At 53.2% G+C, this 20,424-nt stretch overlaps 1 protein-coding gene across 1 annotated transcript in view; it reads right to left on the bottom strand.

Annotated features, from left to right (window-relative positions):
• dlg5a (discs, large homolog 5a (Drosophila)) overlaps positions 1–20,424 on the bottom strand; it is a 50,526-nt gene that overhangs the window by 16,385 nt on the left and 13,717 nt on the right. The window contains exons 2-11 of the mRNA XM_064314564.1: positions 13,024–13,092; positions 11,798–11,966; positions 10,437–10,580; positions 7,640–7,823; positions 5,347–5,606; positions 3,893–4,205; positions 2,506–2,736; positions 1,668–1,852; positions 1,005–1,130; positions 125–257 (exon numbers count right to left, since the gene is read on the bottom strand). Coding sequence (XP_064170634.1) covers positions 125–257; positions 1,005–1,130; positions 1,668–1,852; positions 2,506–2,736; positions 3,893–4,205; positions 5,347–5,606; positions 7,640–7,823; positions 10,437–10,580; positions 11,798–11,966; positions 13,024–13,092 — 1,814 coding nt within the window. The remainder of the gene's footprint in view (positions 1–124; positions 258–1,004; positions 1,131–1,667; positions 1,853–2,505; positions 2,737–3,892; positions 4,206–5,346; positions 5,607–7,639; positions 7,824–10,436; positions 10,581–11,797; positions 11,967–13,023; positions 13,093–20,424) is intronic.

The raw sequence follows: 20,424 nt of genomic DNA, 5'->3' as shown, positions 1-20,424 counted from the left end.
TTCCTCCAGAAATATAAACACACATGCTTAAAGAGTCAATGTCAAGTGAGCTGCTTCGTTAGCTAATAGCGGAGCCAGCGCATCACAAACGGAGAAAGACCCGGCAGAGTCCGGCTGAGCTCACCCGGTCCTTCTCAAACTCCACCACCTCCGTCTCCCACTCCAAGGAGTCCGTGTCGATGGCCGAATCGTGGGAGTTGTGCGCCATCAGCTGCCGAAACCGGGCCTCCTTCTCCAGCTGGTTCTCCATCTTCTCTCTGAAAGGACAAACAGGAGAGCTGAAGAAGAGCGAGCCAATAGAAGCTCTCAGTATGAGAACTACAGCTGACTCCGCCCATTCACGCTGCTTGGCTTTAGTTTGGCTCCAGGAAAAACAAGCATTTTGATTGGCTGCAAGGCAGGAAAAGTTTGGACTGTACCCGTGTTTCAGCTACAGGTGGTCTCTGTCAGACACTGCTGCCTGAACAAGACTACACATGCTCCAGCACCTTGCCCTCACAATTATGAATTTGCCATTTGAAGGCATTATGATTACCCACCTAAATACCAGTCAATTTGTAACCTCAATATATAAACTTTATAAAATGGATTTACACCTTTACATACAATTAAGTTGAATTCTGCCACCATTAATAATGAGAAGAGTCTAGCATAGTCCCAAAGGACTGCAAGGTTCTTTCCCCACCAGTCAGAAATGCATCCAGTTTCAGGCACGGAAGGGACTGAATGTACTCTTACAGAACAACCTGAGGAACTGTAACACTATTCATCATCTCACCACTAGGTGGCAGACAAGACCTCAGTTCAGTTCACAGGCTCATTAAACTGTCAGGCCATGAATGTGTATGAAGGGGGGGGTGTAACAGCTTCTGGGAACAGTAAAAAAGAATGAATGAAATTAGCAGCCAGCAGCGGCGGCTGTAATGTTGAGGCTGGCAGGAAGGTGTTGGCAGAGGGGAAAGTGGCGCTACGCTGGGGCGGGGGGGCGAGGGGGGGGGACCTACTTCAGCTCCTTGAGCTCCCGCGCCGCGTCGTTCTTCTGCTTCCTCGTGTCGTCCAGGTTACGCAGCGCTTCGGCGAGGTCGCTGACCGCCCGGTCCCTCTCCCTGCGTAGGTTATCACACAGCGTCCTGCGGGCACGGGTGGAGACGGCGGGCGTGAGGGGGGGGGGGAAGACGGCGGCGTGGGGGGGGGGGGAGAGACGGCGGGCGTGAGGGGGGGGGGGAGAGCGGCGGGGCTGGGGGGGGGGGGGGGAGGGGGCGGCGGAGGGGACACCAGAGCAGCAGGCGCCCGTCACACAGTCCTAACGACTGCGCCGCGATGCTCCCAGAAACGCCTCTATCATTCGTGTGGAAGGTCTTGGAACAGAGCAACACCATCTTTATGATGTCACCATGTGTGACATGTTTACGGAAAACGCAGCTGTCAGAACCGCCTCTGCCTGATAAACAAACCACCAGGGACTGCACCGCCCTGAAAGGAATCACTCATTCAGTAGAGTTCTCAGGTGTGTGGGGCAGCTTGTGTACGAGGAGAGTGCTCGGTTGTGGGAGCACAGGTAAGCAGGAGGGAGGCAGTGAGCAGTCAGTTGTTCTCAGGTGCTCAGGTGTGTGTGGTACAGCACAGGTAAAGACGGGGGGCAGGTGCTCAGGTGCGCGGGTGGGTACCTGATGCTCTCCCGCTCGGCCACGATCTTGTCGCGCTCCTGGAAGGCCCAGTCGCGGCGGCACTTGGCGACCTCTGCCTCCTGCGCGGCCTCCTGCAGCTCCTGGGACATCGCCTCACACTGCTTCCGCAGCACCTCCATCTCCTTGGTGGCCCGCTCCATGTCCAGTGTGGCTGAGTCCTGTTTCTGAGAGGGGGGGGGGGATTCAGTCTGGCCCTTTTACCGCCCATGTGTTTCGCCATTTGCCGGTCGAGTTTCTAGCCCCAATCCCCGTCTCACACGTTACGGAACGAGGCCTTCGCCAAACCAGAACACATACAGGTACAGTACAACTAATGTGCCCAAATGTATTTTGGGAAACATGAGAACTGCACAAAGTTTTCAGTAGAGCCCTCTAGTGGACAGACAGAGCAGCGCGCCACACGCCTGTGCGACTGCCTAGTCCCTCTGAGGACGTATACAGAAACGCAGGGTTCTTTTAAAATGCTCGCTGCAGTGGCTGATGGGCAGTCGTGGGTCTGAGAAGCTGAAAGGACAGGATGTGAGCGACGCGGTCCTTGGGGAGGGGTAAAGTGCTGCTCGTAGAGCCTCAGAGACAGGGACAAACAGTCAGACAAGCAGGGCTAATGCACCCCCCCTCCCCTCAGAACAGCCCCCACCCTGAGCGCACAGACAGGAGAGCACTGTAAGGCTGGAATCACCACCGCCTAGAACAAAGCAGAGCTTCCCTCAGCACACAGGAGCTCACAGCGCAATGCAGCACGTGGCCAGAAGATGGCAGCGCCACGGATTAAATAAGTCCCGCTCCTGCTGTTCCGGGTGCGTGGGGCGCCCCCTACCTGCCGGGCCTGGTAGTACTCCCGCAGCAGCTGGTCTCTCTGGATGATGGCCTCGGTGCGCTCCTTGCGTGCCACGTCCCGCTCCTCCCGCACCGTCTCGATGTCCTTGCAGGCCTGGCTCAGCTCCTTCTGCGCCTCGGCCTTGTCCTTCACCTCGTGGCAGTACTTCTCCAGCAGCTCGTTCCGCTCGCAGATGGCCCGGTCCCGCTCCACCAGCGCCGAGCTCAGCTCCTGCAGAGCGGGGCGGCCTGCGTCACTGACCGCGTCTAACAGTCTCTATCAGCCTCTATCAGCCTCTATCAGCCTCTATCAGCCTCTAACAGCTTCTAACAGCCCCTATCAGCCCCTAACCGCCTCCAACAGCCTCCGACAGCCTCCGACAGCCTCCGACAGCCTCCAACAGCCTCCAACAGCTTCTAACAGCCTCCAACCGCCTCCAACGGCCTCTACCAGCCTCCAACAGCCTCTGACAGCCTCTAACAGCCTCTAACAGCCTCTAACAGCCTCCAACAGCCTCCAACAGCCTCCAACAGCCTCCAACAGCCTCCAACAGCTTCTAACTGCCTCCAGCAGCCTCTGACAGCCTCCAACAGCCTCCAACAGCCTCTACCAGCCTCCAACAGCCTCCAACAGCCTCCAACAGCCTCTACCAGCCTCTACCAGCCTCCAACAGCCTCCAACAGCCTCTAACAGCCTCTACCAGCCTCCAACAGCCTCTACCAGCCTCCAACGGCCTCCAACAGCAGCCCTCATAGGGCAAATTACATTGCTTAGCATTTTATATTTGCCATAATTAATGTATGCCTGCAGTCCTGGAGGGTCGCAGAGTCTGCAGGTATTTGTGGTTTCCCTTCAAAGCAGCCAATTAAAGCAGAGAGAACAAGATGTGTGGCCTCTTAAGCCAATCAATGACTTCATGGTGAAACACTCAAAAGCCCACAGACGCTGCGGCCCTCCAGGACTGGAGTTTGACACCCCTGATTTATACAGACGGCAGCTCACTAAATTAATTGAATGTCAGAGATAATTAAGCAGCGCCTTCCTCCAGAGTACAGGAGCAATTCCCCACCTGAGATTTTAACTTGCCAGTTAAACCCCTGCTGGAGGTCCAGGCTCCCAAATCATGACTCACACACTGTGATTATACGTGGGGGGAGGGGGGGGGGGGGTGAAGGGGGGTCGGTGTGGCTAAAAATGTGTGATTCCCAGTGTGGAATGAGCAGCAAACTCATGAGTGAAGGCCTTTCTTGTGTGGCTCATCACATGACTACGGCGCTCTCGTTTTAAACACTGGGGTCCGTTTCGCCTGTCCCGCCTGGGCACTGGGGACCATTTCGCCCGTCCCACCTGTCCCGCCCATCCCGTCCCAGGCGCTCAGGTGACCCACCTGTCGCAGCGCCTCCATCTCCTCCCCGGCCACCTTCCTCTCGCAGGAGGTGTTCTTCAGCTTGGCCTCGGCCACCTCCAGGCCGGTCTGCAGCTTGTCCACCTCCTTGATGACCTGGTCGCGCTCGCTCATGATGAGCCGGTACTCGTTGAAGACCGAGTCGCGCTCCTCCTTGTACTTCTCCGAGTCCTTCACGGCCTTCAGCTGCAGCGTCTTGAAGCGCGTGGCGTCCGTCTGCAGCCGCTCCAGCTCCCGCGTCAGCTCCTTGTTCTGCGCAGTCGTCTTGTTCAGCTCCTGCTGCATCGAGTCGAACCTGGGGGGCGGGGGGGTAAAAACACCCCACGCAAACCCTCAATAATTCAGCAGACAAACACAGCCCATCTCCGGCTGAGCCATCAACGCACAAATAATTCATACATTCCCCAATGTGCCGGGTCCTCGAGGACGAGACTCAACATTCTAAAAGTTTAAGGCGAAAAAAACCAGCGTCCCACATTCGAAAAAGCAAAAATACTCCGTTGGCCTGACCTTACTAGAGAAAAACCACAGAGATTTCACAAAGGTTAAAAATCACAGAAAACATCACATCATACTTTCTGGCCTTACATAACGGCCTTCATACGCAAGCAGAAATCAGAAATGGAAGAGTGAATAAAATATGAAGGATGCAGGTTTGAGCCGGGCAGCTGGGGACATAGACACTTGGACACATGAAAGGGGCGGAGTGTAGGGGGTGATTGGCGGGTTTAGGGGTGGGGTACAGGGTGTGATTGGCAGGTTTAGGGGTGGGGTGTAGGGGGTGATTGGTGGGTTTAGGAGCGGGGTATAGGGGAGTGATTGGCAGGTTTAGGGGCGGGGTACAGGGAGTGATTGGCAGGTTTAGGGGCGGGGTTTAGGGGTGATTGGGGTTTAGGGGCGGGGTAAGGGGTGATTGGCAGGTTTAGGGGCGGGTTTAGGGGGTGATTGGCGGTTTAGGGCGGGTATCAGGGGAGTGATTGGCGGTTAGGGATGCGGGCTGTAGCGGTGCATTGGCGGGTTTAGCGAGTGTAGGGGTGATTGGCGGTTTAGGAGCGGGTGTAGGTGATTGGCGGTTTAGGGGCGGAGTGTAGGGGGTGATTGCGGGTTTAGGCGGAGTGTAGGAGTGATTGGCAGGTTTAGGGCGGGTGTAGGGGTGATTGGCGGTTTAGGGGCGGGTGTAGGGGGTGATTGGCAGGTTTAGGGGCGGGGTGTAGGGGTGATTGGCAGGTTTAGGGGCGGGGTGTAGGGGGTGATTGGCAGGTTTAGGGGCGGGGTGTAGGGGTGATTGGCTGGTTTAGGGGCGGGGTGTAGGGGGTGATTGGCGGGTTTAGGGGCAGGGTTACCTCCTCAGTGAGGAAGAGTACTGCTGCTGGTAGTGGATGGTGTGTAAGGGGCGGGGTTTAGGGGGTGATTGGCAGGTTTAGGGGCGGGGTTACCTCCTCAGTGAGGAAGAGTACTGCTGCTGGTAGTGGATGGCTGTGTCCCGCTGCTTCATCAGCACCTCCATCTGCTTCTGCAGCCGCCGCCCCTCCTCCTCCGCCTGCTCCAGCCGGCTCAGGTCCGTGTTGTGATTGGCCGTCTTCTCGTTGTAGCGTTTCCGCAGCGCGTCGTACTCCTTCTTCACCCCCTCCAGCTTGTCCATGGCCGTGTCGTACAGCTTGTTGAGAATCTCAGATGACCCGTTCTCCCTCAATACCTAACAGGAGGGGGGGAGTGTTTAAATTATATTGATGCCTGTAACCTGATTTTTTACACTGGAACTAAAGCAACGCTGCCAGACCAGTGAAGTCACCTTTCATTTAAAAATTAGCGCAGTTCTGTTCACTTGAGTCTATCCAGAGCACATACACATTTTAGACAGCAGGTGGTGACACTGAGCACTCTGTGCACATTTACCTGCACTCCATTCAGAAATACTCAGAGGATTAAAGGACCCCAGGGGTAATTTATGCAGTGGAAGTGTGAAATGTCAAACTGAATCCATTCAGCACGATGCGGTGCTCAGTTCCACAAAGCAGCCCTAAAGCATGGTAATGTTAAGCTGCAAGGTGCCCAAACAAATCTGAGAAACACGGAACGCGTTCAGGGATGCAAACAGTGACATCAAAAAAATAACAAAATTTTAAAGAAGAAATCTGTTAATGACTCATGGCAAAATATTAACAGACTGAAGAGCAGAGATGTGTGAAATGAATGCGGAGAGGGACGGAGGCTGCTCATCCAGGAAAGGAGGCGTCAGCGTTGCATTTCCAGCATTTATTGGCATTAAGAGACCATAAAACCATACGGCCCCCACAGACCAGCTACCCAGCATGCACGTCTCTGTGTCACACAGCGAGGTTTCAGACCCCCCGGCAGAGTCTGACAGGCCAGTCTGCTGCAGACGCACACACAGGGCGCTAGCAAACACAGAGCGCTAGCAAACACAGAGCGCTAGCAAACAGGGCGCTAGCACACACAGAGCGCTAGCACACACAGAGCGCTAGCAAACACAGGGCGCTAGCACACACAGAGCGCTAGCAAACACAGGGCGCTAGCACACACAGAGCGCTAGCATACACAGAGCGCTAACATACACAGGGCGCTAGCACACACAGAGCGCTAGCAAACAGAGCGCTAGCACACACAGGGCGCTAGCATACACAGAGCGCTAGCATACACAGAGCGCTAGCATACACAGAGCGCTAGCACATGCAGGGCGCTAGCACACACAGAGCGCTAGCAAACTCTAGCGCACTCTTCTATAACGGATATTAGGCAGTCACTGACGGTCAGAGAGCAGAGAAGTTGGTGTAATTAGGATGTGCGAGCCACACTGATGCCTGGTGGGTGTCTGGGAGCAGAGAGGCATCAGTGGAGATATCAGAGCAGATGTTTCAGAGGCATGACTCAGGCTTCACGCTGTAACGAGTGGGCGGAGCAGGCCCAGTGAAATCAAGCAGATCATTTTCAAAGATAAACAACGGGTATCACAGCACTAAGACACAAAAGATGAAAAACTCATTTTCCCGGAACAAATGTGCAGAAGAAGGCTGTGTCTTCATTTATTATTTGGATTCACAACTGCAAAGGTCACATTTCCCTTCAGACACTGAACAGCCGTATTTCACTATTCACTAATGAGATGAAATGACTGCTGATGTAAAGTTTAACAAGGAAAGGTGACAAATCAGTGTAATTAAAAAATGGGTAATTAAGTTATTTGAGGTCAGGTGGAATTAAGCTCAGTATAGGAGCACAGGTGTAATATGAGGGCAGGAGCACAGGAGCACAGGTGTATTAGGAGTACAGGTGTAACAGGCGTACAGGTGTAACAGGAGTACAGGTATAACAGGAGTACAGGTGTAACAGGTGTAACAGGAGCACAGGTGTAACAGGTGTATTAGGAGTACAGGTGTAGCAGGTGTAACAGGTGTAACAGGCGTACAGGTGTAACAGGAGCACAGGTGTAACAGGAGTACAGGTGTAACAGGCGTAACAGGTATACAGGTGTAACAGGTGTAACAGGCGTAACAGGTGTAACAGGAGTACAGGTGTAACAGGTGTAATAGGCGTAACAGGTATACAGGTGTAACAGGCGTAACAGGTATACAGGTGTAACAGGTGTAACAGGCGTACAGGTGTAACAGGCGTAACAGGTATACAGGTGTAACAGGCGTAACAGGTGTAACAGGAGCACAGGTAACATGTGTAACAGGTGTAACAGGAGTACAGGTGTAACAGGCGTACCTGCTGCTGCTGCAGCCTCATGTCGGCCAGCTCCTTCTGGTCCTCCTCGTGCAGCCTCCCCAGGTCCTCGCAGGCCTGCTGCAGGTGGCTCTGCTCGCGCACCAGCTGGGCGTGGTCCCTCTTCATGGCGTCCATCTCCTCCTTCAGCTGGGACTGGTCGCTCAGGAGACGGCTGTGCAGCGTGCTGCGGGGAGGGGGCGTTAAAAACGACTTTAAAACACACCCTCCTGTCCCCGTCCTTCAGACGGGGCAGTTTCAGCTTTCAGACAGAATGATCACAACTGTTCCCACGGTTACGGATTCACATTTTAGCCATGAATTCACTGCACTCGTTCTGCCCCAGGACCGGCCTGCTGGTGAGCGCAGTCCAGGGCTAGCCCCTCTCCCCAGACGGATGGACAGGAAGTGCTGCCCCAGGACCGGCCTGCTGGGGAGTGCAGTCCAGGGCTAGCCCCTCTCCCCAGACGGATGGACAGGAAGTGCTGCTCCAGTTTAGGCCCAGCGGTGAAAGAGCCGGTGAGGTATAATAAAGGGCTTTTCTAGAGCGTGCTGCAGAGTAAACGCAGGCCTGGGGAAGGGGCTGAAATGCTGTCATAATTTGTCACCCCTCGCCCCCACCCCCCACCCCCCGCCCCAGCCCCAGCCCCTGCCCCCCCGCCAGCTCCTGAATCCCCCCCCCAGCAGCAGATCTCCCTGCTCAGGGCAGCCAGCTGTTGCTTTTTTAGACTGAGGGGGACAGCGTGCAGCCGTGGAATTAGACAAACTGTCATTCTTTATCCTCACATGGGCTCAGTGGGGGGGGCATTACATATATATATACAAAATGAATCATTCTGACTCAGAGCACCAAACAACTACAAAATGAACAATGAGTGTGGATGCAGGTACAAATTATGCCACTAGTCCTGTTTGTAAACAAAAATAAACAACAAGTTACCTTCATCGGCTAAATCTTGCTTAAAACATTCTCCACTGCAGTTGTGAAAAAATGTGTGTGTGTGCGTGGGGTAGAAGCAATTGTCTTTACTAGAATTCAGATTAATTTGGTTATTTCGCTCAAAGGACGTTTTGCTGCTGAGCTTAAAACGCCCTTCCAGCTGAATGGGAACCACACTCGGGAGCACACTCATTTCCATCAAATCTGACCTGCAGTATTACTGTCGGCAAACTGAGCCCCTCTCCTCCATTGTTGCCATGGAGATCACCTGGAATGATCCAGTCATTTTGCACATCACTCCAGAGTGAAGATCCTGAGTGACTTCAGAGTACACAAGCGCCGATCCTATTTTTGGGAAAGCAGGCTCTTCTGCGGCAGAAACCCAGTCAGATGGCCCGCAGCGGGCCACGGCTGGGATTCCATCAAAATGTGTCCTTAACTTTGACTCATTTATTACAAGAAAGAGCACAGTTTGGCGAGTTCACCGATCAATAAGAACTGCACACCACTTTCAAGTCAAAGTGGAAACAAACCAGTGGTGGTTGAACAGAGGGCAATGTGTGGACAGAACACTCCACTCCACAGTGCAGCACTGCACAGTTAATAAGCAGCACAAGCTGCTGGTAACAGCGAATTCCTTCAGGGAGAGACTGGACTCTGGCACACCATTTAATTCCTAAATGAAAAATCCATAATGCATGAGCTCACATTTACATACAGTTTTATATTGGCTATGTGTAGGATAAGCAAACCCAAAACGGTTTTTTTTTTTTTTTTTTAAACACCTGAGAGGTCGCCCAGTAATTAGAGGTAATTGCAGATGCTTTTCTCCTTGTTAAAAAGGCAGGAAGAAAGAAGAGTTTGTGCCTCCAACAGCACTTTCCCCCTTCTGCTCTGAACTCTCGAAAATTTAATTTATGCAGCACTGATTTAATTTCACGAATTTCAAATCGAGTTGTGAGCACTCAAGCTTTTATGAAATTAATACGCGGGAGGGAGGGGGGGAGGCGAGCCCGTAAATATGGCGTCTTCAGGGCGCTATTTTTAACTGCAGAGCGGTGGTCACAGTGCTCCCTCAGACCAGAGGATTACAAACACAAGTTCCTCCGATCGCTTTTCCCTGCTCGGGGCAGAATGTAATTTTCTGTGGAGCTTAATGTGGGAGAGCCCGTCTGCAGCGTGTAGCGCTCAGAAAGACGGCAGCGTTTCGCCATGGAAACAGAGCTGGGCAGAAGGCAGTCTGGGGTTTATGTGGCTCGGCGGTATCGCTGTAGGTATTTCACTCGGTCGACCCCAGCTCTCCCCACCTCAGTGCCGTCCCACAACTCCCCCCTCCCCCCCCAAATAAAAAGTGAATATAGAAAGTGAAGCCAGTTAGATGACGAGAGACTGGCTAACTTAGGGACCCATCTGCGGGACTGTGCTGTAGGGTGCTGTAGTGTGTGCTGTAGCGTGTGCTGTGGCGTGTGCTGTGGCGTGTGCTGTGGCGTGTGCTGTAGCGTGTGCTGTAGGGTGCTGTGGCGTGTATAGTAGTGTGCTGCAGCGTGTGCTGTGGCGTGTGCTGTGGCGCGTGCTGTAGTGTGTGCTGTGGCGTGTGCTGTAGCGTGTGCTGTAGGGTGCTGTGGCGTGTATAGACGTGTGCTGTAGCGTGTGCTATAGCGCATGCTGCAGCGTGTGCTGTAGCGTGTGCTGTAGAGTGCTGCAGCGTGCTGTAGGGTGCTGTGGCATGTATAGTAGTGTGCTGTAGCGTGTGCTGAGGCGTGTGCTGTAGGGTGCTGCAGCGTGTGCTGTGGCGTGTATAGTAGTGTGCTGCAGCGCGCTGTGAGAGCTGAGAGCTGAAAGGCCGGTGATGTCACTCACTGGTAGAAGTCGGCCTCCTTCACGGCCTCCTCGCAGCGCCGCAGCGTCTTGGTGTGCTGGTTCTGCAGCGACTGCAGGTCCGCCATCGCCTTCATGCACTGCATCTTCAGACGCTCGTAATCGTGGCTGGGCTTGGAGTTCGGCCTGGGGGGGGGGTAACGTCAGTACGGCCGCGGGGGTGATGGGGGGGGAACCGGACACGGCCCCCGCAGACAGAACAACACCGCAACGCGGCCTGTCACACACAACCTCCACCCTGCTCTCAGCTGCAGTGTTAATGACAGACGCCTCCACCCTGCTCTCAGCTGCAGTGTTAATGACAGAGCGCCTCCACCCTGCTCCTCCTCAGCTGCAGTGTTAATGACAGAGCGCCTCCACCCAGCTCCTCCTCAGCTGCAGTGTTAATGACAGACGCCTCCATCCTGCTCTCAGCTGCAGTGTTAATGACAGAGCGCCTCCACCCTGCTCCTCCTCAGCTGCAGTGTTAATGACAGAGCGCCTCCACCCTGCTCTCAGCTGCAGTGTTAATGACAGAGCGCCTCCACCCTGCTCTCAGCTGCAGTGTTAATGACAGAGCGCCTCCACCCTGCTCCTCCTCAGCTGCAGTGTTAATGACAGCAGCCCCAGCAATCAAAGCGCACAGCGTATCTGGGGCACGGAAGCGAGGCGTCTAAACTGCACATGCAAAATGGACGAGAGAAACATGCATTATTTATAATCCCCTCATCTAGCCCGCGCAGAGCGGGAAAATTCCTCTATGATGGCATTAGTGCACACGCAGTTCACATAAAACACTTAATACCCACACACACTGCCACCCACACACACTGCCACCCACTATAAACAGCTCTTCTGCTTTTCCACTGCTGGGCTTTGATTCATATTCCAGTCTGACACCAGCACCCGACTGCAGAGCATCCCATCCCAAACCTGGACCCCTTCCCCTTTCTCTCCCCGTTTGGGACACCGGGCAGTATGGGACTACACCATAAAGCATTCTGGGAGCTCGGAGAGCCCGGCGCATATGGCGGTGATTTCCACACTCACTCCCGTCCAATCACAACCTGAGACCACTCCCACCTGCGCAGCACTGCAGCCAATCAGCTGTCCGATACCATACCCTGGGGGGCGTGGCTTGTCCAAAACCTGGAACTAACAGCCCCAAGCCGAACGCCCATATTGGTGTAGGCAGCTCGTATTTGCTCAGCTGAACAGTGTGTTGGATACACCTGAGAACTCCTGATTCGGGGGGTTCCTGTGCAGTGCTAAGAGAGCCCCGGCTGAAGGGGGCGTGTCTGGGGGCGTGTCGGGTGGGGGCGTGTTCATGGGGCGTGTCCGGGGGCGGAGCCACGCGTGCGTACCTGCAGTCGTCGAAGGTGGTTCCCGGGGACGACAGGGCCAGCCTCTTGCGCAGGTCGTCCCGTTCGCGGGTCACCTGGCGCAGCTGGAACAGGATGGTCTCCAGCTTCTCGCTCATCTGCCGGTTGTCAATCAGCGCCGGGGGCGGGGACGAGGCTTTACCGGTCGTACCTGCGGCAGTGAGTATGTCACCGAACGCAGGGGGCGGGGCCGCTTTCACCCAGCCAATCAGAGCACAGACCCCCCACACAGCACATTCATGACAATGCGGAGAAAGACACAGGCATTATACAACACACTACTCATGCACAGACACTGCATTAGATAATCTACCAAGGATCTCCACTAGAAAGGTCCCTCTCTCTCCATCTTTTGCGCCTCTACATCATGAAACCTATGCACTTGTTGTACGTCGCTCTGGATAAGAGCGTCTGCTAAATGCCTATAATGTAATGTAATGTAATCTGGCCTTTTATTTCTTATTCGCTTCTAGCCGCTTTTATTTAAAGATAAACAAGTCAAAGGAAGAACCAGCAAAAAGACTCTACTGAGACAGAGGATCAAAAGGTCAGATACATCGCCACTGAGCTTCAACAATAAAGTCTTAAAGCCACCAAAGGAGGAAGAGTTTAATCAAACCCATAAATCTGAAACAGTGCAGCTAGCTATGGAGAGGGTTAAAAGTTTGCCTGACACCTGAAAAGGGCCTCCAGCAGAAGCCATAGGAGCCTTAAGCTTAACCAGGGGCCCAGGAGAGCAGGCACAAAGCCACACCACTGTTTGTGTGGGGCTATACTGTACTCTTCTTCTGTGGTTTTTGACCAATCCCTGTGGCTGTTCTGTACTCTTCTTCTGTGGTTTTTCACCATTCTCTGTGCTGAACGTGAAACCACCCTGCTAATGCTAATTTTTCTGGGACCAGAAATATTAGCACAAACACACACATTTCAGAGTTTATTTCTGCATGCAGGGGAACCTGAGGACACGGAGCCCGTGGCTCAGAATCGATGCTAACCATGGTGAGGAGTATTCATCGGGCTTAAAAACCTTCCTGAAAGTGGAGCTAACGCTATTTGATGACAAAAAAGTTGACTGAACTAAAGTACACATAAAGGACCATGGTTATCAGACGCAGGTCATTGGTCATGTGCTTCTCTGTGACAGCGGTGTGTACGCTGAGCCAGCGGTGTGTGTATAATGACAGCGGAGCGCGGAGCTCCAGACGTACCTATGCTGCTGAGGGAGCTGCTGCTTTCAGAGTCCGACGGCATCGTGGACAACACGCTGTACGTAGACCCTGAGGAAGAGGAAGAGCCTGTCACATCAGTGTGAAGAGCACAAACCCTCTCACACAAACATTCACAAACAAACACACACACACACACACACCCCACTGAGAAACCAACCCCATGAAGAACACAACCCCCCCCCCCCCATCTCTCCACCACACAGTGGAGCTGTCGTTCCTATGTCCAGTGCCCATGCCCAACACACCCAACACATCAAAAGCGAAAGCACTCCATCCGCCACCCCCTCCCCCTCACCCCACAATGCAACTTGACACTTTATGTACCAAAATCCTTCCTTTTCATATTTTATTCTACTGCCAGAAAGTATATTTGCAGCAACCCGACTTGTGGCTGCAGTCCACCGTATCTAAGAATAAGCCTGGAGGAATCCATTATGCTATATGAACTGCATGTAGAACTGAGCAATCTCATTGGCCGGCACTGTGAGTCACATCTCAGATCCAGCGCATCATCAATAGCTATTAGCTGCAGATAAATAATTCAGCAAGGACAGTGCAGCTGACCACACCAATACGGCCTGCCCAGCATCAGCACTAATCGGGCTAAGAGAGCCTCAAGGCTAGGCCTCAGGACATCCCCCCCCACACATCTAAACCAGCGTTTCCAACAAGGAGCGGAATTCTAAAAATACCCCCTAAAATGATGAATTTTTACTGTGATTTGTGATTTCTCTGTTCAGGTTTTTCATGCTCCAGTATCGTTTAACATCATCAATGCGTCAAAACAAATGCGACCAGCCACATGGAATTAATTGGACAAAATTAATTGAATTCCTCAACATACAAATGCAAAAGGGGAAAAGCATATCAATCCAACAGGTCGACAATTAGTTAAGTGTAACTTCTATACATTTCCACAGCTACATCAAATGAAAATTCTGGTTTTCAGAGTTAAACCTGCAGACACTGCGGCCCTCCAGGACTGGAGTCAAACCTGCAGACACTGTGGCCCTCCAGGACTGGAGTTAAACCTGCAGACGCTGCGGCCCTCCAGGACTGGAGTTAAACCTGCAGACGCTGTGGCCCTCCAGGACTGGAGTCAAACCTGCAGACACTGCGGCCCTCCAGGGCTGGAGTTAAACCTGCAGACACTGTGGCCCTCCAGGACTGGAGTTAAACCTGCAGACGCTGCGGCCCTCCAGGACTGGAGTTAAACCTGCAGACGCTGTGGCCCTCCAGGACTGGAGTCAAACCTGCAGACACTGCGGCCCTCCAGGGCTGGAGTTAAACCTGCAGACACTGCGGCTCTCCAGGGCTGGAGTTAAACCTGCAGACACTGTGGCCCTCCAGGACTGGAGTTAAACCCGCAGACGCTGTGGCCCTCCAGGACTGGATTTAAACCTGCAGACGCTGTGGCCCTCCAGGACTGGAGTTAAACCTGCAGACACTGCGGCCCTCCAGGACTGGATTCCCAGTCGGGGATCTGAGCAGCAGTTCTGAAGAGAGGAGCCAGGCTGCTCACAGACACGCTGCTCAAATGCAAACCGCACAGCAGAGCAGAAACGGCACATTAAACTCTGAAGCTCGGTAAATGAACGCTGGCAGTTACAAACGCGTCTTAAATCCACTGAGGATGAAGTACTTACGCTACTACAGACGGGCAAGTCACATTAATCCAAACCACTGCACATCCCATCCAACACGCCCGGCTCTGCAGCGAGTTCTACAGGCCCGGTTAACACCAGCAGATATCTGACTGGCCCAGGCTGCTTACCTGCAGGAGCAGGAGGCTGAGCTGTAGTAACAGGAGTTCAGAAAGTCGCACAGGCCCACAGACGGGACGGTTTTATACAGCGTGCCACTGGAAGCGCTGTGACTGAACTGCGTGCCACTGGAAACGCTGTGACTGAACTGCGTGCCGCTGGAAACGCTGTGACTGAACTGCGTGCCACTGGAAACGCTGTGACTGAACTGCGTGCCGCTGGAAGCGCTGTGACTGAACTGCGTGCCACTGGAAACGCTGTGACTGAACTGCGTGTCGCTGGAAACGCTGTGACTGAACTGCGTGCCACTGGAAACGCTGTGACTGAACTGCGTGCCGCTGGAAGCGCTGTGACTGAACTGCGTGTTCTGGAGCGGCTTAAAGCAGGGCAGTCACTCGCCCAGCTGATGGATCAGACTGACGGCACATCACCGACACCGTAGCAGCTCAACGAGACCTCCAGCTGCTGAGTGAGGTGCTTGGTTAGGTTTGTGGTGTAACCCTACAGGATGGCTGATCTCCAGGAACACGGTTGGGAGCCACTGAGCAGTTCTTCTCATTTATTTCATTGATTTATTTAGCGAAGACAGTCTCCTTTGAAGACGCTCAGGAGTAACAATGAGGGCACATCTTGGAGGGCGTGAGGGGTAAAAATAGAGAAGGGAAAAGGCTGAAAATGACTCATTTGGGATGCGGAGGGGTGTGTGAGAGTCGGGCCAGGCTGGCTGCACTGAGAGGCCCGGTAATGATCATCATTATCCTGTTAGGAGACGGGTCCCCATCCACCAATCCCCACGCAGAGAACCGGGAAGAGCAGACAAACGCGGTGCAAAATCTGTACCAACCCCTCCCTAAAATACTCTGATCACCACTGCCCCACCCCCCCCCCCTTCTGTGGACATGGAGAGAGAGCCCCACAGGAGCACGGGATCAGGAGTCTGTTCCAATCGCAGTGCCGCTAAATGAGAAGACACATTAGCAGCCATATTGCAGGGCGATTAAACGATTAAGGCGACGGAGGAGGGAGCAGCAGACTCCATCTGAATCCTGGATGGAGCCCAGATAAAGAAAAAAAAACTATTCTCCAAAGCAGAGAGAAAATATCAAGGCTGGAACTCCATTTGTTTAATATCCAGTAAAACCAAGCAGGAGACCTGGTTCCCCTCTGACCCCCACAGACTCTACTCGGCCCCCACCGGCCCCCACCGGCCCCCACCGGCCCCCACAGGCCCCCACAGGCCCCCACAGGCCCCCACAGGCCCCAAGCCCCACAGGCCCCCACAGGCCCCCACAGGCCCCCACAGGCCCCCACAGGCCCCCACCGGCCCCCACCGGCCCCCACCGGCCCCCACAGGCGTTTCAAGGCCAGCCAATATGCCGGTCTGCGCTTCTGGGCATTGGAACTGGCACCCAGTAAGCCCCGAGCCGGGGCAAAGCATCACCCGGGGAAACATTCCCGAAACACCGCAGTGACCCGCTCTCAAAGCCCCACGGTCCCCGGGCCAGGGGGGGCGGGGGGGTAAAACCTGGCGCTCCGGAACAAACTTAGACTCATCCCGCTAACGATGACTCACGCTCAGACGCACGCTCAGACGCACGCTCAGACGCACGCTCAGACGCACGCTCAGACGCACGCTCAGACGCACGCTCAGACGCACGCTCAGACGCACGCTCAGACTCACGCTCAGACTCACCGCTGCTGAGCTCCAGAGAGCCTCCGCGGCTGCAGATGCCTTATAATGCCCTCTAATTAATCACCAGCCAATCAGCTCAGAGCAAATCAGATCACATCTGAGCGTCTACGGTTACAGCGGCAGCAAGGCAGCATGGGAATTTTCACCAGTTCGTTTGGGTCACACGGGATCGCTTAAATACACAGAGCCATATTACTCAGGCCAACAGAAGACGCATAGCCATTTTACCCACCTGCAGCAGCGTTACCAAGGGAACGACCCCCCCCCCCCCGCATTCAGATACAATAATCCCCCGGATGGAAGATGAGCACATTCATTTTTAAAACCCGAGATTACTTCACTTAGGCTACACAAACAACCAGGTCTTGAGAGCACATCTCTGAATTAATCATAGCGTGTTTAAATAAAGTATCGGAGCAGGATGCAGCCGGTGGATTGTCTGGGGCCACAGTTGTGCACTTGAGCCCACCGGACGGGCTGGAAAGACGCACGGCGATTTAGGATGGCTCTGGAACAGCACGTGCAGCAGTGGGGCATCAGGCCACTCCCCCAGCCTTACAGTCACACGGTGGCAGCGCTGCGCTCAGCCGACGCAGGTCTGAACCCGAACTTGTCGTTGTGAACTTTGGTCTTTGAGAGAAGCGCTCGCACACGTTTTATACCCTATTTGACTTTCCACTGAACGCTGATAGAGAAGCAGCAAACGAAAATGTGCACTGACGGGCTGCAATGATTACTCAAAGACACGCGTTTAAAACAGGAAAGCACCGTGTAAAATATCATCTGTGGGTTACATTCATACTTCCATTCATACGCGTTTGAGATAAAATTCACACTTCAAAGGAAAATGAGGACAACAGAAATGAAGAGCGTTACAATCTCAGAATCCAATTTTAATGAAGTGCGTAAACCGTTAGAATTTCAATGTTCAAATAAATCTGTGGTTGCCGAAGGTTTCACTGAAATCAGCTGAACCCTTTGAAGCTGCTACGGTCTTAAATCTGACAGCGTTTGGTGTTACCGGATATAAACGTGTTTGGAGGTTACAACTCTGTGTTCGTTTGGAAAGCCTGACACTGTCGTGATGTACGACGCCCTGCTCGTCGGGTTTCTGGGTGGTCATGGATGAGCGCACACAGCTCTGACGCTGTACACATTTCCCCGCGAGCTGGCCTTTCTGTTAAAATCAGTCACCAGGCAGTGTGCTCATACCCTCTGGGTTTTCCCAGCAATGTTAGCTTTCTCTTAGAAAGCACAACACGTGTTTGACCATCTTGAGAAATTAAAATTGCGCACGTGAACGTGGACAGCACTTTAAAAGGGGAAATCCAGATGTGGGAGGTGGGCTAGCGCATGCCCTCAAACCCTGAAGCTTTTTTCAGTATAGATCAGCTTCAGCGCCGTAGTGGGGACCAGCCATGATTCAGCTTCAGCCTCTGTCCCTGACGTAGCTGGCCTAGCGCTCGGGCTACGGACGGAGCCCAAAAGCGCTTCTGTTTACCCACATCTCTCTGCCTTAAATCAAACCCACGCTGGCAGGGCTCCCGCCTGCTGTTTGATTAAAACTGGAACGAGCCCAGTTTACAAACCCCCCCCCCCCTCTTTTTCTATCAGGCTCCTGAAAGCGAGAGCGATGTGCTCCTGGACTGGAGGCATCCCATGGATCAGCCGTTCTTTGTTCCGACTGCCCGCAGTTTCCCATGAGTCTGCTGGGCCAGACAGCGTCACAATGGGCAAGGTTCACAGGAACCGACCACACGCTGCTTCTGGGAAGGCATGTGACCCTGGCGCTGTACGCAGCTCTCCCACAGCGGCCGCAGTCCGAGCGCTCCTGAGCGGGGTACAGCGGGACAGCACTGCTACAGCGGGACAGCGCTGCTAGAGCGGGACAGTGCTGCTTTAGTGGGACAGCGCTGCTACAGCGGGACAGTGCTGCTACAGCGGGACAGTGCTGCTACAGCGGGACAGTGCTGCTACAGCGGGACAGCGCTGCTAGAGCGGGACAGCGCTGCTAGAGCGGGACAGTGCTGCTACAGTGGGACAGCGCTGCTACAGTGGGACAGTGCTGCTTTAGTGGGACAGTACTGCTACAAGCGGGGGGACAGGCTGTAATGCAGAAGGCTGCTAGAGCGGGACAGTGCTGCTTTAGTGGACAGCGCTGCTAGAGCGGGACAGTGCTGCTACAGTGGGACAGTGCTGCTACAGCGGGACAGTGCTGCTACAGCGGGACAGTGCTGCTACAGCGGGACAGCGCTGCTAGAGCGGGACAGTGCTGCTTTAGTGGGACAGCGCTGCTAGAGCGGGACAGTGCTGCTACAGCGGGACAGCGCTGCTAGAGCGGGACAGTGCTGCTTTAGTGGGACAGCACTGCTAGAGCGGGACAGTGCTGCTAGAGCGGGACAGTGCTGCTACAGCGGGACAGCGCTGCTAGAGCGGGACAGTGCTGCTTTAGTGGGACAGTACTGCTACAGCGGGACAGTACTGCTACAGGGGGACAGTGCTGCTATAGTGGGACAGTGCTGCTACAGGGGGACAGTGCTGCTACAGGGGGACAGTGATGCTATAGTGGGACAGCGCTGCTAGAGCGGGACAGTGCTGCCTTAGTGGGACAGTACTGCTACAGTGGGACAGTACTGCTTTAGCGTCTGCTATCACTGCCGTGAACCACTGCGAAAAGGGCTGGGTCAGGTGCATCATACGGGTGACCCAAAGTCCTCATAGGCACATGGGGAAAGGGGGGGGGTTACATTCAAAGGAAACTGTTATATTGTCCAAAACTTCTTGTTCATCAGAGAAGTCACACTGCCCAAGGAAACAGCCCACTCCTAAGCTTCACAGTTCTGGCCGTATTAACATTGTACTCTTCCCAAGATTCTTGTCGGGACAAACCACACGTGTTAAGAAGAAATAGCCTAGCCTATGTAGTAGCACTTATCAGAGGTAGTCATAGAAGATCATCTCTTTGCCTAAAACTGCATTAAAATACACTATGCAAAAGCAATTTCAATTTAGAGGCAATCTAATAATTTGCAACAATTCATTAAACCAGATTCCACAGAAAGCAATAAAGGTACTTTATTACTTGTACATTTCCCAACAGGACTTCAGTGATCTTGCTGATGTTCACAATAAAATAAGCACACTTCAACGATTTTTTTTGTCCTTGGGGTGAATGAAAACCAGATAAATCCAGCTTTATATTCCTACAAATTCCCAGCTTGTTTGAATGTTTTTCTTTTTCCCCCAAAGGCGTTATTCACAGGCAGAAACCAGAATAATATAAAATATGATCATGCAGCAGCATCTGCAACATTTTCTACCAACAGCTGCCCCAGCACGTGACTTTTTTGTGATTTATATAAAATACACAAAAATCATATTCATAAGAGGCACAATAAGCCTTCTGTCACTTCATTCAGTTAAATGTGAGATATCAGCATGTGTGTGACACGTATAAACACCCTGAGACGTTAAAACTAGGTCCACACTCCTCTTCATCCAGTGTTCCTCTGTGTTGGGTCTCTACAGACAGGTGCTACATATGAGAGTTCCTCCCATTTCCACCAGTGCTTTGAGATTACGGCTATAATATAATAGTTCATTATTAGTAGCTGCAAGGAGAACAAGGACATTGACAGTCTGATATTTTAAGTACGTCTGCAGCAATCACAAAATTGTGACATTAACCGACACCAAACCAAACTTCGTGAAACATTGTGAAACAAAAGGTCGCTTTTGAAGAACTATATTCACCCAAACGAACAGGTTAAGAGCTTTGAAGTTATGTCAATATACCAGGGTTTGTGGTTTATAAAGGTGCAGGTGATATACCTGGACCTGTGCTGGGGAGAAGGCTCAGCAGTCACACGGGAGAGCTGGTGACAGAGCCCATTCTTTTTGGAGGGGTATCTAAAGTTATGTTTT

The sequence above is a fragment of the Anguilla rostrata genome, chromosome 2, assembly GCF_018555375.3.
Source record: "Anguilla rostrata isolate EN2019 chromosome 2, ASM1855537v3, whole genome shotgun sequence".
In the NCBI taxonomy this organism is placed as follows: domain Eukaryota; kingdom Metazoa; phylum Chordata; class Actinopteri; order Anguilliformes; family Anguillidae; genus Anguilla; species Anguilla rostrata.
Note: the sequence above shows the minus strand (reverse complement) of the source record. Positions and strands in the feature narration are given on the sequence as shown.